The sequence below is a fragment of the Patiria miniata genome, unplaced genomic scaffold (genome assembly GCF_015706575.1).
Source record: "Patiria miniata isolate m_02_andy unplaced genomic scaffold, ASM1570657v1 HiC_scaffold_10, whole genome shotgun sequence".
NCBI lineage: Eukaryota > Metazoa > Echinodermata > Asteroidea > Valvatida > Asterinidae > Patiria > Patiria miniata.
In genome coordinates this window covers 842,632-858,887 of record NW_024037048.1, presented here as the reverse complement: position 1 = coordinate 858,887, position 16,256 = coordinate 842,632, and the positions used below count along the sequence as shown (strand labels likewise).

The 16,256-nt window shown below is 39.3% G+C and overlaps 1 protein-coding gene across 1 annotated transcript in view; it reads left to right on the top strand.

The window, feature by feature from the left end:
- LOC119734777 (SMC5-SMC6 complex localization factor protein 2-like) overlaps positions 1–16,256 on the top strand; it is a 202,895-nt gene that overhangs the window by 44,209 nt on the left and 142,430 nt on the right. Inside the window, exons 3-4 of the mRNA XM_038208330.1 lie at positions 6,213–6,267; positions 16,047–16,142. Of these exons, the coding sequence (XP_038064258.1) occupies positions 6,213–6,267; positions 16,047–16,142 (151 nt within the window). The remainder of the gene's footprint in view (positions 1–6,212; positions 6,268–16,046; positions 16,143–16,256) is intronic.

Genomic DNA, 16,256 nt, shown 5'->3' with positions numbered 1-16,256 from the left:
CGATGGAAATTGATACAAAAATACCACTTTTCTTGAAAATGACAGTATACCAGGTGCCATGATTTTACAGGATGCTTTACACTGTCATTCACTAACAGTCCAGCAAGGTATTTCAAAATGATTTGGTAGTTTTATTTTTTGATGTTTGCAAATGTTGTATTTTCCCTTTAAGTAAATCAAAAGATCATTTTAATTGTTCCGTTATAGTCTTTCAAGGTATTCACTGCCATTTAATCAAGTTAAACATTGACCAAGGAGAAATAAAATTGCGGCTCAAAAACTATGCCAAAAAGTCAAGTCATTGTTTCGATGCATGGTTTTGTATGTTGTCTGAGAATAAGGACTTATTGAAGATGTCAGCTAATGGTTTAGCAAGGGTGTACCGTGCCTGGTTAATAACAAACGGGCTTAACCCATCAATCCAGGAGCCTTGTTACAGGAGATTTTACTGAGAGAATTCACAATTTCCTCTTGTGTAACTGGAGTCATGAAAAAAAGAGTGCGAACACTTATTGGCAAGGAAAGATTCACATGTAGTATTACAAGTTGTCAGCTTACTTGCGAGTTTAGTACCAATACTAACAAAGTACTCATTGTATGCATCAGCAATTTCCTTGTTGTTATCTACTGTCACACCGTCTTCTTTGACAACAAAGGTAGGGTTGGATTTCTTCTTTGTCTTATTTATTAAAGAATTAATTATTTTCCACGTTCCTTTTGCATTGCTCTTTTCCTGGTCAAATTTCTTATAAAGATAGTTTCGCTTTGAAATTCGATTCATAGTATTCAATTTATTTTTATACACAGTATAAATAATTTTGTTTTGTGAATTAGGATGTCTGAGATATTTTTTTATATAGATAGTTTTTTCCTCCTTATTGATTTATAAATACCATCAGTTAGCCATGGAGACTTACAAGTATCATACCGTCGCTTCACCTCATGCAAGGGAAAATGCTTATCATTAAGTTTGTGAACAAGTTCAAGGAAGATATCATATATATTATGCAGATTATTCTGTAATGTTATAAAGCTCCAGTCAATTTGATCAAGATCGTAAACAAAATTTTGAATATTATTTCTACTAAAATCACGCCTACTATATTGTCGTTCATTCTGTTGGTTCTCTCTTAATTTATCAATAACTAAAAATATTGGCAAATGATTGCTTATGTCTGTAACTAAAATACCAGACTGATGATTAAGAAAATCATTCGTTAAGATATTGTCAATGACAGTCGAAGTATTAGCAGTTACCCTTGTGGGTTTATTTATAGTAGAATAAAACGATTGGGAATGTATATTATCCATAAAATCACGTACAGTATTGTCTGTGTCATACTGCATAATATCAATATTAAAGTCGCCCATAATATAACACTTTTTATTGTCATTGTTTACACATGTCAATATTTCATTGATGTGTTCCATAAAAGCATTAAATGAGGCACTTGGTGATTTGTACACAACTCCAATAACCACGTTGCTATTGTGGTCGTTAACAAGCTCAATAAAACATGATTCTATATCCAAATTGTTCACTGATATATCATTGCGAATCTTATACACTATATCGTCTCTAATGTAAAGTGCCACCCCACCACCTCTTTTGCTTGGTCTGTAGAATCCTTCTAGAGAAAAATTCTGAATTTGGACTAGTGGATGTTGGATGTCTTTTAACCATGTTTCAGATATTCCAATCACTGGAAATGTGTTTTCTAAAACATTTACACGGTTAAAAATACTAGTAATATTTTTAGGTAGGCTGCGTGCATTAATGTGTAGTAATTTCAGGTTTGAACATTTATTTTTGTTACATGCAATTTACAAATTGTTCTTGATCATAGTAATCACAATTAATAGTAGGAGCTTGAAAGTTTATATCAGGATCTATGCTAGTTGTCACAACAGTATCGTAGTTAATTTCATATGATCAGGTACATACAGCAATGCTTTACTCCTGCACACACGGACAACACACAGAGATGTAAACAATGATAACATGAACACGTAATAAAAGCGTGAGGCTATAAATTACACAGAAAGGTCATAAAATACTTCTCCCTTTAGACAGATTCGAGAAAGCCGCTGTGTCGCCTTCAGTCTTGGATTGTGTACGCTTATAGAGCGCAAGTCTTGTTACGAGTACGATCCAGGTGATTAGTAACTGGCATTCGGAAGTTGTATAAAGCTCTACATTGTATGTTGCATTTAAATGCTAATGTGAGTCGGAAACGCTTACGTGTTACTGTTAGGGAATCTCTATTCATGATGACAAAGGCATATTCTTCAAGTATAACCATGGTTACTGAACACCGGTAGTAAACAACATAGTATCAATCGGTTGAAATGAAATACAAAATACAGAACAAATTTTAAGGTGTAAAATAAAACATGAAGTATGAGTTAATGTGCATGAGTGTTTCGTCTACTTCCCCGTGTAGGTCTTGAATTCCCCGGTGTGCAGCTTGTATCTGATTAATGGCGGAATAGGGATGTAGGCGAATTGTACGCGCTCATCTCGTCGGATGGTCGGTAGATTGTCTTCCTGCAGCTTCCTACGGAAATCCTGGACCCTGGTTGAGACATCATCTGATATGTAGATTGTTGAACCCTGGTACTTGTTGCCTCTCAGGAGCTTCGCTGCATTTTTTAGGATGAACTGCCTGTCCCCGTAGCGGAGTAGCTTACAATGGATTGGTCTTGGTCTTCGAAGGCTTGTTGTGGCCGGAGTTGTGGCTTGATTGGCCGGTCTATGTGCTGGGGTTCGATGGGCCCGTTCAATCTCCACATCTTCGGCACCTTCCAACTTCATATGATTTGTGAGGAATTCAGACACAAATTCCTCACTAGTCTTGTCTCCCTCAGCCCCCTCCGGAACACCGTGGATGATGATGTTGTTACGCCGGCTCCTGTTCTGTAGATCTTCAATCTGGTTGGTAAGTTTATCAATGTTTTGGTAGTTGCCACCACATCTGTTGTTGATCAGCGCTACCAGATCCTTGTTTTCCTTGTTAGCGAATTCCACTGCCGTTTTCAGTTCGGAGATGGTCTTTTTGTGATCATCTACCTTTGACGTTATCTATTGGAACTTGAATCAAGAGTTTACAACCTAGATGCCATGATCTTGTCCAGCTTTTGGTGGACATCTTGTTGACAGTGGCAGCCATCTTGCTTGGTCTCAGGAGTGGATGTTTCATTGGGAGGGGACGTTGTTGTTGAAGCTGGCCACTTCGTGAAAAAAAGTGTCCAAAATGTTGCCTCTGCTGACATTCCCACGGTCCAGTGACGACGTCATCGATGTCCACTTCGTGTCCTACTTACCTGTTGGACCTATAAATGCATATTTCCTTAACTATGTAAATTAACCGCTAAAGTAAAGATTTGCTATAGTGTGCCACAGCGCCCTCCTGCGCCAGCGCCCACAATAGTCAGAGCCCCCGCCATTATCGTCCTCTTTTCTTTAGCGCTCGTGTCGGTAGGACGTGTTTTTCAATGCTCACAGTAGCATGCACGTTTTTACTGGATTTAATCGCTATTTGTTATTAATTTTCTCAAGATTTGCAGTACATTTGTTTCTCGGAAGCACTAGGTGTTTTTCTGGTTACATTTGTTTGTTTTTTAGACGAGTTTTATAAACGTTTTTATTTCGTTTTATGACCTCGTGTTTTTGCGTGTATACATTGTACATTAAAGGATACGTATTTTTTTATCCTTACAGTTTGAAGAAAATCCTACTATAGTTCTGAGACTGTTCTGGTTTTTGGGGTCTTTGATAAAATGCCTCCCAAAAATTTCGTGACTTGTGATAAATGTCACAAGATTTTGCCGAATAGCCTAGACGACTCCAACGAATTATGTCCTAAGTGTAGGCCATGTTCTAGAGCTCTTAGGTGTTCCATTTGCGAGCCATGGGGCTCCGAAATGTGGACGAAGATTGACACCTGGCTAGCGAAATCTACAGACTCGGCAAGAAGTGAAGCTTCGACCACTTCTGGAAAGAAAAAGAAGTCATCGAAGCGGGTAAGTACGGAGCCACCGCGGTCCGTTCGTGGTATTGGTTTTACCGATCCTACCGGACGCGCGACGGGGCTTTCGCGGACTGGAGCCGGGCCGATGGCCGAGGGTTCCAGTGCCGCAAGTCTTTCCCGGGGACAGGTTTCGGGCACGGAAGTGTCGCAGGCCAGTCCCCATAAGGGAAGGAAAAGGACCGGTGGTGGGCGCGATGCGCCGAAAACCACCGGCCCTGACTCGGTTCAAACCGGGGCCAGACGGAAGTCTGCGAGCTCCTGGGCCAATGAGTCGGCAAACCGAGAAAAACATCGGTCTACGTCGGCAATCCCGGCGACCGACAGCGGGATTTCCCCGGGAGCAGATTGCTCCGAAGGGGATTCCCCGGATTGTCCTCAGCCACCGGTTGAGGGCGCAAAACCGAAGAAACAAAAAACGATCGGCCCATTGCGTTTACGTTCGGCCCCGTCCGTTGGTCTGGGGAACCGAGCGGAACCGGGCCCTATCGGTTTGACGGCCGCCGCGTTTAACCTGGCACCCGGTCCTGAAAATCGTGCACCAGTGGCGCCCGGTCAAACCCGGAGCGTGCCGGTGGCACCCGGGGTTCTTTCGGACGTTCCTTCGGGAATTTATGATTTAATGGCTCGTCACCGTGGATCGGAACATCGATCACGGCCCAAGAATAAACGGCGCCGGGCCCATAAATCCCGCCGCCGCCGTTATTCTAGCTCTTCAACGAGCGACAGTGCCAGTACGTCGCCGACTTCTGGCCAGTCATCGGACCACCCACGTCATCGCAAACGCGGGCGGAGAGACAATACATCGGATTTATTGCTGAAAGGTTTTCAGGCTTTGTCGGCTCAGTTGGCGGCGTTGGCGCCACAACAACTCCCAATTTCCCCTCAAGCTGAGGCCGAAGATCGGGAATTTGACCAGGAATCAGGCGGCGCTATTTCTGTTCACCCGTCTGATTCATTGCAGGAGTTGGACTCGGACGTCAGCCGCGCTACGCGCAGAGACGCCAAGAGACCTTCACCTACTCATTCTACAGCTGTAGATACACACGAGGCAACACCTAAGGGTAACCTCGAGTCCCAGCCGGGTCCATCTTCGATGGATCGGCCGTCCGACGTGGATTCTACCGGGAGTCATCCTTATGAGACTACCGATAATAGATTTCGTGAAGTGATGTGGGATATGGTTCGTATATTAAAGGTTCCCATTCCTGAACAGTCAGAATCTTCACAAGGTACACGGCCTAGTTTTAAGAAACGCACAGGTGTACCAGAGCGGGATTCCCCGAAGTCAACCTTTCCGGAATTCCCGGTGGACAGGGTTTTTTCTAACCGTCTTAAAACAATAGCTGGTCAGAAAAAATGGCAACCCTTTGCCAAGGCAGCATGTCATCCCTTTCGGGTTCCAAAGCAGGATACCGAAGAATTTTTAACAGTTCCGGTTATCCCAGGCAAATTCCACCGTCATGCATCATTGCGGAATGCCACTCTGCGCCGTAATAATGATAATAGTTATCGGCATTTAAGAACGCTCTTATAAGTAAATTAAATCACAGTGCTTACAGTATTATTATAACCCCTGATCATTGGGCCAATTAAACATTCCAAATACCATCTCAGCTCCCTGGGGAGTATACAGCTCGATGTTGCCTGTTAGTCGCAAGCAAGCTAGTTCAATCACAGTAACCATCTCTGCCCTCACAGGTACCCATTTACTCCTGGGTGGGGAGAAGCAATGAGTGACAAAGCGCCTTGCTCAAGGGCACACGCACCATGACCCCGGCTGGACTTGAACCCACAACCTGCAGCTTTACCCACAGACCACGAATCCAGTGCCTTTAACCACAATCCACAGCACTCCACATGTAAACCTTAAACCGTATGTTTGAGTGATTTGAAGCATAAATAGCTTTTGGGACACAGCAACATTCAGTTGCAGAGTAAAGTTTACAATGTTCCCGTACTGTCTGTTTTTAAATTTTTTTTAAATTTATTTTACCTGAAAAATAAACTTAAATTGCTAATACAAAGCTTTCATTTTCGCATGAGGCATGGACTGAAAAGATTGGCCCATGTTTGGTTGTGGTGGTATGTTTGAACCCTGATGGAGAGCATGGGTGCTTTTGTTGTAAGACAAGACACCAGTAGCCTCTAAATTTGATTTTTCTTTTTGTATTTTTTTGCCAGCAGGTTTAAAGAAGATCCCTCTGAAATGCGAATTGCACCTAAGACTGATGATTTGGTGAGTTCATTTATCCCTTTCAACACATGCTACTTTGGGTTTATTACACCATGGGTCTGTTAAATGTTACAACTGTGAGACATTCAGACGGAATTTCCAAAAGTAAATGTTTCCCTTCTTCTTTTGCTTGTCCATATCTTCCCTCTTATATACTTGTTAGTTTGAAAACTAACTTGAGGCAATATTTAACAAGCTATCAATGGTTAATCTTTAAGATGTAATGTTTGTCACAAGGACAGACACTTTTCTTTCTCTAACCATAACTCAAAGCAAGATGACAAAATTCAGTAATATTTTGTTTCAGTACAATTAAGTACACTTAATGTTAATATTTAGAACACTTTCAAAGACACTTTATTCTTGCTTAAATTATGGGGAGGAAGATGCCATGAAAGTAACGTATGTCACTGAGACAGACAAGACGGTATCTTTTTAACAACTGAGTAAGGGCCCTGTAAACCCCAACTTAATTTTTTTCTAGACTGTTCAACCATATATATAACTTGAAATGAAGAAGTATTGATATCTTGTCTGAAATAACATTTGTTTCACGGACAGACGTTAATAATCATGTTGGTCACATGGATGAACATTTTGTTACCTAAATAATAGTAAAAACCATAATAATAATAACTAGAGTTTGAAGCAACAAACACACGGTGTTGGGCTAGAGGTTTATGTCTGGTTAATTAACAGAACAACAGCCTTGGTCAATGCTCTCGTCGTTATTCGTCCTGTACGCGGTAATCAATCAGCAGCATCCTAGGCCTCGCGCGCTTTGCAGTGCATGTAAAAATACAGTGCGAACAGCAACCTCATGCGACAACTATTTTTATGCGAATCAGTTGGGGACAATCGAAAGCCTTGGTTCAGTCATCGGCGAAAGCTTATGTTTTTCTTTAGAATATAGATAAGTGTAGGCGGGGCTAATGTGGAGTGTCCAATCACACCTTGGCAAATCCTGAAGACATCAAATTGTTTGCTGCTATTCGCCTTTTGCGGATGTGACAGAAACCACATTTTTTTTGTGCATTGGTGCCATGTGCAGAGACACACAACGTGCGTGTATGCATTATGTATGGTGCCACGTTTTACCGCTATGCAACTTTCCATGCAACGATCGACCAATAAGAAAACGACATTTAAGGTCAGTTTAGGCTATTAGCATAATGAGCACCACCCCCAAAACCTCACATGGACAACTGAACCAAGGCTCTCGATCGTCCTCAACTGATTTGCATAAATATAGTGGCCGCATGAGGTCGCTGTTCACGCTGTATTTTTTACATGCACTGCAAAGCGCTCGAGGATATGCCGCCGATTGATTACCGAGTCTGTCCACACCAACGGTTACAACTTATAACTTTGTGGGTGTGACATGGGAGGTGGATTTCAAAGCAGGTTTTTTGCTATTTTTTTTTTTAAAGCATTCCTATATTATCTGTGATTGCACTGATGAATAATTAGGCTGATTCACAGGATATGTAGGAAATTACTCGGCCATCTTTAAGATGAAATGAAGGATAATGTTCATAACATGGACGGACACTCTTGATTCATACTATATGTTTTTGTTATAGTAAATCTAGCAAATGTCCATTTATATTACATATTCAATGAGGAATTAGTATCATTCGACATGAAAGCAACCTGTGCAGTATTTATAAAATTATGATGCGACTTAGTACATGTTAATAACATGGACAGAAATTTGTGACACAATTTCTGTCCCTGTTATGAACATGAAGTCTTGAAGATGTGCCACCCTGTAGTTAAAAAAACCTAGAGGTTTAACCTGAGATTGGCCAGTTAGTGGGGCTGTTAAGGTCAAATATATGATACAATTGTGCACTTTGTGACTAAAGCATGAAACTTTGCATGTTGGTTCTTCATGCCATGGAGAACATTTTCAGATGTGGAGACATTTCATGTTTGACCTCTGGTGACCTTTGAGAGGTCAATGAACTTTACATACATTATTTGTACTAATTGTTCTTGAAAACACCACTTTCCTATGACCCCAGTCTATGTCATAGGTCTTCAGGCAATGGAAATAATGATCAGGTGTAAAAAAAAAAATCATACTTGACCTCCAGTGACCTTTCAGAGGTCAATAACCTATATATAAAGTATTTATAGTAATTTATAAGATTAATACTTTAAACCCCAACTTTTTCAAGATCCAATTCTAAAAGTGAGGTGTTCATGCTATGAAAAGCATTTTCATATGAAGGGCATTTCATATCTGACCTCTGGTGACCTTTAAGAGGTCAATGAACTTTGTATGCTCTATTTTAAGATATTTATAAGATTTACTATTCAAAACCCCACTTTTTTTATGACCCAAGTCTAAAAGTTGGCTGTTCATTACATGAACAGAATTTTCAGATGTGTGAACATTCATATTTGACCCCTGGTGACCTTTATGAGGTCGATAAACTTTGCATACCCTATTTGCCGCTATTTATCATATTTAATATTCCAAATGCCACCTTTTCATGACTTAAGTCTAAATAGTTCAAAACAAGTGTACTTTAAGTATTATTCTACAGCATGTCATGAATTCAGACCCCAAGGACAAGTTTGTATGACCTCTGATCTCCATTTCCTTTTTTTGAAAGGTACCGTAGACAGGGGCACAAGAGAATACAAGAGGTACATTGGACAAGAATCACACTCTTACAGTGACCATTGGGCTTGGTAAAAAGGTTAAAAATGTGGTGACCCAAGTCCATCTAGATACCACAGAGAGTAATAAGTACAGAAGAGTGACTGTTGTCAGACATTTGTACATATTACATAGTAAAGAAAGTCCAACAGTCTTCTATCCCAGTCGCAACATGTTGCGTCTGCCAATTAAAAAAGAGATATGGAGGTCAATTCATTACATGACTGTATAATAATAGGTGCAATACCTTTGTTTTGCAATATTGAGGCTTGGGTCACGAAAAAGGGCGTTTTGACAATTAAATATAAAAAAATAACGAAAAATAAGGTATAAAGTTCATTGACCTATTAAAGGGTACCAAAGGTCAGATTATGATGCCCCCATATCTGAAAATGCTTTTCATGTCACAAAGAGCCAACTTTTAGACTTGGGTCCTGAAATAGTTGGGTTTTGAATAATAAATCTTATAAATTTATATCTATAAATAGGGCATACAGAGTTCATTGACCTCTTAAAGGTCACCAGAGGTCAGATATGAGATGTCCTTCATATGAAAATGCTTTTCATAGCATGAACACCTAACTTTTAGAATTGGGTCTTGAAAAAGTTGGGGTTTAAAGTGCCAATCTTATAAATTACTATAAAAACTGTATATATAGGTCATTGACCTCTGAAAGGTCACCGGAGGTCAAGTATGATTTTTTTTCACATCTGACCATTATTTCCATTGCCTGAAGACCTATGACATAGACTGAGGTCATAGGAAAGTGGTGTTTTCAAGAACAATTAGTATAAATAATGTATGTAAAGTTCATTGACCTCTCAAGGGTCACCAGAGGTCAAATATTAAATGTCTCCACATCTGAAAATGTTCTTCATGGCATGAAGAACCAACATGCGAAGTTTCATGCTTTAGTCACAAAGTGCACAATTGTACATGTATATCACTCAACAGCCCCACTAAGTGGCAATCTCTCAATGGGAAGATTTACATTAGGACAAAAATCATGATAATTCATGTATTTTATTTACTGCTTCCCACCACTAAAAAATTAAATGTCTGTCCATGTTATGAACGTTAAATCTTGAAGATAATCCTAGCTGTAATTTCTCGAATCCTGAGAAATTTATCAAACTTGTTGGTGGGCAATGTTCTTACCAAGATATTGGATGAAGAAAGACGGAAAACTTAACATATTACTTTATGCATCAACTCTTGTCCATGGTTCCCTCTAAATGTCACACTTTTGTAACCGTTAGTGTGGACAGACCGCGTTACGTACAGGACGAATAATGGACGAGAGCATTGACCAAGGCTAACAGAACAATGGTTTTTCGCGTTGATGATTGTTGATTATGGATTGATGTTGATTGTGGATTGATGTTGATGTTATTGTTCATTGTTGATTTGTTGAAGTTGATTTGTTGATGTTGATTGTTGATGTTGATTATTGATGTTGATTGTTGATAATGATTATTGATGTTGATTGTTGATGATAATTGTTGATGTTGATGCTGATTGTTGATTGTTGATTGGTTAATGTTGATTGTTGATGTTGAGTATTGATTGTTGATGTTGATGTTGATTGTTGCTTGTTGGTGTTGATTTTGATGTTGATTGTTAATTGTTGATGTTGATCGGTGATGTTGATTTTGATTGTTGATTGTTGATGTCGATGTTAATGTTGATTGTAGATGTGAATGTTGAGGGTTAAAAAATAACGTGTGTAGTAATTATACAGAGGATAGTTAAAAAGGGTCAGGTGAGGATCTGCACGCATATACTGCTGTAATGTAAACTCGTCAACTACATTCGTTACACAAACCCATTAAATAGCTCATATCTCTAAAAGTAAGGGTCGCATACCATTGGAGCAATACAAAATATTGCTGGCCATACCTTCTTTACACCAATGCGCATGTTTTTAGAAAAAAAACCCACCCAATTGGGCATTTTTGCCAGCCCAGTTTTTGAGTTTCATATGACGTCAACAAAATAAAAAATGAGCTTCCGTCAACAAGTTGTCATATAAACGTGTACAAAACACTAGTAAACTCTTAAAATACATTGGTCCATCAAACAGCCATTACATGTGGCTCAATAGTTGACATAAAACAGTCGTAAAACCAGACACTCGGGGAAACCCCTTTTGTATGCAATCATCCCAATTTGCTGTACACACGCCATACGATACAATGTACGTGGCATTCAATGAACGTTTCAAGGCGTAGGCGTTGTCAACTTCAAATTTCAAGGGGGCTGCAAGACATCTCCAAGTTTACCAATTGAAAGGAAACCTGGGGAAGTTTTAGACCTATTATGAAAGTGCCATTTAAAGCACAAAACTTGATTGTATCTCTCACGGTTGATTTTTTAGCAATTTTTTAAGGTTTAAAGGTCTTTTTATTGTAACTTCCGGTCCGATGACGTAATCAAACTTTTAGGTCTTGTCTACATAAAGGTCTGCAAAATTAAATGTTGCACATTTCCTTTCAGGTCACCATATATTATATTAATTTAATAATAATAATAATAATAATAACTGGATTTATAGAGCGCCAAATTGCCAAAGGATACAAGGCGCTGAAACAAAGAAAGAAGAACTACAGAAAGAACAACAGAAAAACAACAAGGGCGTACGACCAGCTATGGTGTGGGGAAAAAATGGGTTTTGAGAGCCTTCTTGAAGGTTGGCACAGTATCAGAGTTTCTGATAGGGATGGGTAGACTATTCCACAATCGGGGAGCAGCAATAGAGAAGGCCCGATCACCTGCGAGTTTATTTGTCCTCTGGACAACAAGAGATTTCCCATGAGAAGAGCGAAGAGAGTGAGACCCGGTTCGAATTGAGAGAAGAGAAGAGAGGTAATCAGGGGCAGAGGAGTTGAGAGATTTGTAAGTGTGGACCATAGTACGGAATTGAATGCGTTGTGCAACTGGAAGCCAGTGTAACTGGTTAAGAAGGGGAGATATATGTGTGTAAATGGGCATCTGGAAAATGAGCCTAGCACATCTGTTTTGAAGCCGTTGAAGACGAGAAAGATCTTTCTTTGAGATACCGTTAAGTAAGCAGCAGCCGTAGTCTAATTTCGAGAGAAATAAGGCGCGGACTGCATTATGGCAGGCATTAAAATTTTGAAGCGATTACCGCACATTTCGCCACAGACATTAACTGAAAATGCGTTTTGAACATTTTTTAATCTGCTGCTAGAGGGCGCTTGAACACTTCATGGCGTCACTGATCATTTATTTGGAAAGGTCAACCCACCTACAGACTAACATTGTTGAAAGGCACTTCCGGTTTTGACCAGAAGGAAGGGTCACATGATTTGACGAGCACAAGACACAATGAAGATCATGTGTCATCATGTCGAGTCACGCAAAATCTAAGTTCCGGTCTCTCACGGTGGATTTTATATTGAATTTTAAAGGTTAAATTTATTATTTTTTGAAGTGACGTCACGTGACCCATGATGACATCATAATGACGTAATCACAAAAAAACACATCTTCGCAGGGTTGTGCATTCATGTATTGACAATTGAAGTTTATATCACTTTTCATGTTGACAAACAGTTCTGGAAAAGAATGTGTCTTGGAGAAAAATAATAATAGTAATTTCATAGAACTAGAGGTTGTAGGAACAACCACACGGTGTAGGGCCATTGATTACCACATACTTTGCCACACCCGTCAACTCAAAATGTATGTTTACATGTAAATCCATGTTTTTGACTTAGTCAACATGCCTTTAGAGGGCGCTCTAACATTTTATGACATCACCTGTAATATTCTTTTAAAGTGTAGCCTAGGCAGACACTCACATTGTTGAAAGCAGGTTCATATCTTTTGCCAATTTCAAATTAGAGGGCACTTCCGTTTTCGAAAGGAAGGAAGGGCCACGTGATTTTGCACTTAATACCAAAAATGAAAATCCTGCAATATTGTATCGATTGCCATAAAAAAATTAATTCAAATCTGTGTTACGGTTGATTTTATAACGATTTTCAACTTTCTTTGTTTGTAATATGATAATTAATGACGTCACTGTGATGTCATTACCAGAAAGCTCAAGAGCTAAATGTATGTTAACTATGCTATCTATAGCCAAATCTTGATAATATCTCTCACGGTTGATTTTTTAGCATTTTTTTTTTTAAAGTTTAAAGGTCTTTTCAGTGTAACTTCCGGTCTGTTGTGCACAGGTTTTGTCTGCCTTAAGGTCATTATATAGCAAATTTTGCTAAACACATCAACTGAAAATGCGTTTTGGACATTTTTTTAACCTGCCGCTAGCGGGGTCTCGAACATCTCATGACGACACCGATTTTGTTGTTGTTGAAAGGTCAACCTAGCCAAAGACTAACATTGTTGAAAGCAGGTTCATATCTATTGCCAATTTCAAATTAGAGGGCACTTCCGTTTCGAATGGGAAGGAAGGGTCACGTGATTTGCACTTAATACCAAAAATGAAAACCCTGCAATATTGTATTGACTGCCATCAAAACCAAAATCGAATCTGTAGCAGTTGATTTTATATTGATTTTCAAAGATTAAATTTAGGAATCTTTATTTGCTTTTAATATGATACTCAATGACATCATCTTGTTGTCTTTACCAAAAAGCTCAAGAGTTACGTTAACTGTGCTATATACAGCCAAATCTTGATAATATCTCTCATGGTTGATTTTTTTGGGCAATTTTTTAAGGTTTAAAGGTCTTTTCATCTTATCTTCAGTCTGATGATTTTATTAATTTTTTTTTGTCTGCAGGTCTTGTCTGCATGAAAGTCATCATGTCCATTATTTTATGAAGCAGGTACCGTGAATTTCGCCACAGACATCAACTGAAAATGCGTTTTTTAATTTTTTTAACCTGCCCCTAGAGGGCAGTTGAACACTTTTTGGCATCACCAATCATTTTTTTTTGAAAGGTCAACCTAGCCATACACCAGAACCATTGAAAGCAAGTTCATATCTTTGTGCACTTTCAAAGTATAAGGCATTTTTGGTTTCAACCGGAAGGAAGGGTCACGTGATTTGCACGCACGAGATGAAATGAAGATCAGGTAATATTATATCGATTCCCGCAAAATTCAAGTGACATTGTGTTACCCATGATGACGTCATAATGACATAATTATTAAAAAGCACATTTTCAGTTGTTTGTGCATTGATGTATTGACATCTGAAGTTCATATATGTTTTCATGTTGACAAACAGATCTGGAAAAGAATTTGTCTTGAAGAACAATAATAATAGTAAAATTCTTACAATAACAAAAGGTTATTGGGCTCATGGGTGTTGGGCTCATGGACCAACACCTAAATATTACTGAATTTGGTAATATACAAATTAACTTTGAGAGACTGGAACTTGAATTTTACGGGAATTGATTTGATAATACATGATCTTCAATTTATCTCGTGCGTGTCAAATTACATGACCCTTCCTTTCAACAATGTTAGTCTCTCCCCTGGTTGACCTTTCCAAAAATATTACCGGTGAAGTCATGAAATGTTCGAGCGCCCTCTGGCTGAAAGTTAAAAAGTGTCAAAAACGCATTTTCAGTTTATGAGTGTGGCAAAATTTGTGATAATCACTTCAAAATTAATATATATGATGACCTTAAAGGGAATGAACAACATTTGCTTCTGCTGCAATTTTCAGCAATAAACAGATTTGGAGATTAGTATGTTATAGCAATATTGTTAAACTGAGTAAACGTGTGTATAGCAAATGGGGATATAATTGCATACAAAGGGAATCCCCCACCTAGGATTTCTATGGTAAGGGCGTATGTTCGTCCGTGCTTACCATGGACCCCTTGTGGGGTACCCGTCCTTTGTTTGAGGTACCTCGCAAATAAAATCTTTAGAAAAAAGGGTACCCGCAACGAAATCTTTAGAAATAGGGACAATCTGACAACAATGGAGGTACCCCGGAAGTCCATCTGGCTGGGATGTCCGTCCGTCCGGGCAGCTTAGTTTCCTGATGATAACTTGAGTTAGAAATGTTGTTTGGGATTGTTACATGTACTTCGGTAGGGTGTTGCCTTTAGAAGTAGGCAGGTTGGGCTTGGTTTTGAGGTAAAAAGGTCAAAGGTCAAGGTCACCGTGGTGAGTTAAAGGTAAATGGTTTCCGGATGATAACTTGGGTTAGAAATGAAATATTGGAGTCGGCAAGTTGAATCCTGCAAAATCCTCCCATTGGCCTCATGGAAAAAATAGTATCCATCCTCAGTCCTGCAAATTCCTTAATTATTTCTTGAATATGGTCCATGGAGGGGTGACCGCTGCCTGAATCCTGCAAAATCCTGCAGCAGTGGCTGTCAATATGTTGAGGCTTGGCCAGTGACATCCTGGAGCAGTACAGAGGATTTCAAGCATAATCCAGGCCTATACACGTATTTATGCATTGCTGAGCAAAAACAACACAAGGTCCGGACCAAGACTTTGACAAAGTGCATCCTACTAAATCAGTAACGCACTTTTGCCATGTAACTTCAATCCTCCAAATTCCTCCACTTTGGCAAAGAGGATTTTGAAGGATTCAGGGTGTTTTAGGGTTAATGAACAGAGTAGGGATCCGGATACTGAAATGACAACCACCAAGTTGGATACAAACAGAGGAATCCCTGCATTTGATGCATGTACCCCATCGAACCTCAACAAGTGTATAGTTGTCCAATGAAACTGGGCGTGATGCATAACGTGATCTCCCAGTTTACAAGAGCAAGATTGTTGATGGAACACCACTTCCTGTCCAAGGAAGCCTGAGCTGTTGCTGGCGAATGCAAAAGGCATCTACTGAGAAGTCATTTATACCATATAAAAATAATTACTGATTTGTTTTGCTTTTAAAAGGTACATGTAAGTTAAGGTAAGGCTAAAGAACACTAGTGTGTAAGATTCAAGAACAGTTGAGGTTTAAGGAACAGTAACATACAGTAGAGAAACAATAACAAGATGGCCGCCCCATGAACAAGAGCGGGGTAAAGCAACAACAGTTGTTAAACATTTACACAGTACAATTTTAGTCAGTTTGACAAGTTAAGTCCAAGGTAATCAAATGAGTAACTGTACCATTCTAACATGTGCATGCATTATAGGAGCAAGTGGAATCCACATACAGCAATCCTTCTTTTGGTACCGTAAAACAACTGAAGTACTCATTGGATTGCATTGTGCAGACAAACAGCATTCAGGTAAGACACTTTGTCCCCCTTTTTTTAGTCTTCCCTGTTACCCCTTTAGTGATCGTGTTTTATGTTCACCGGTTATTTATTACCCACTTAAAAGTTGATTGGTAAGTTAAACCC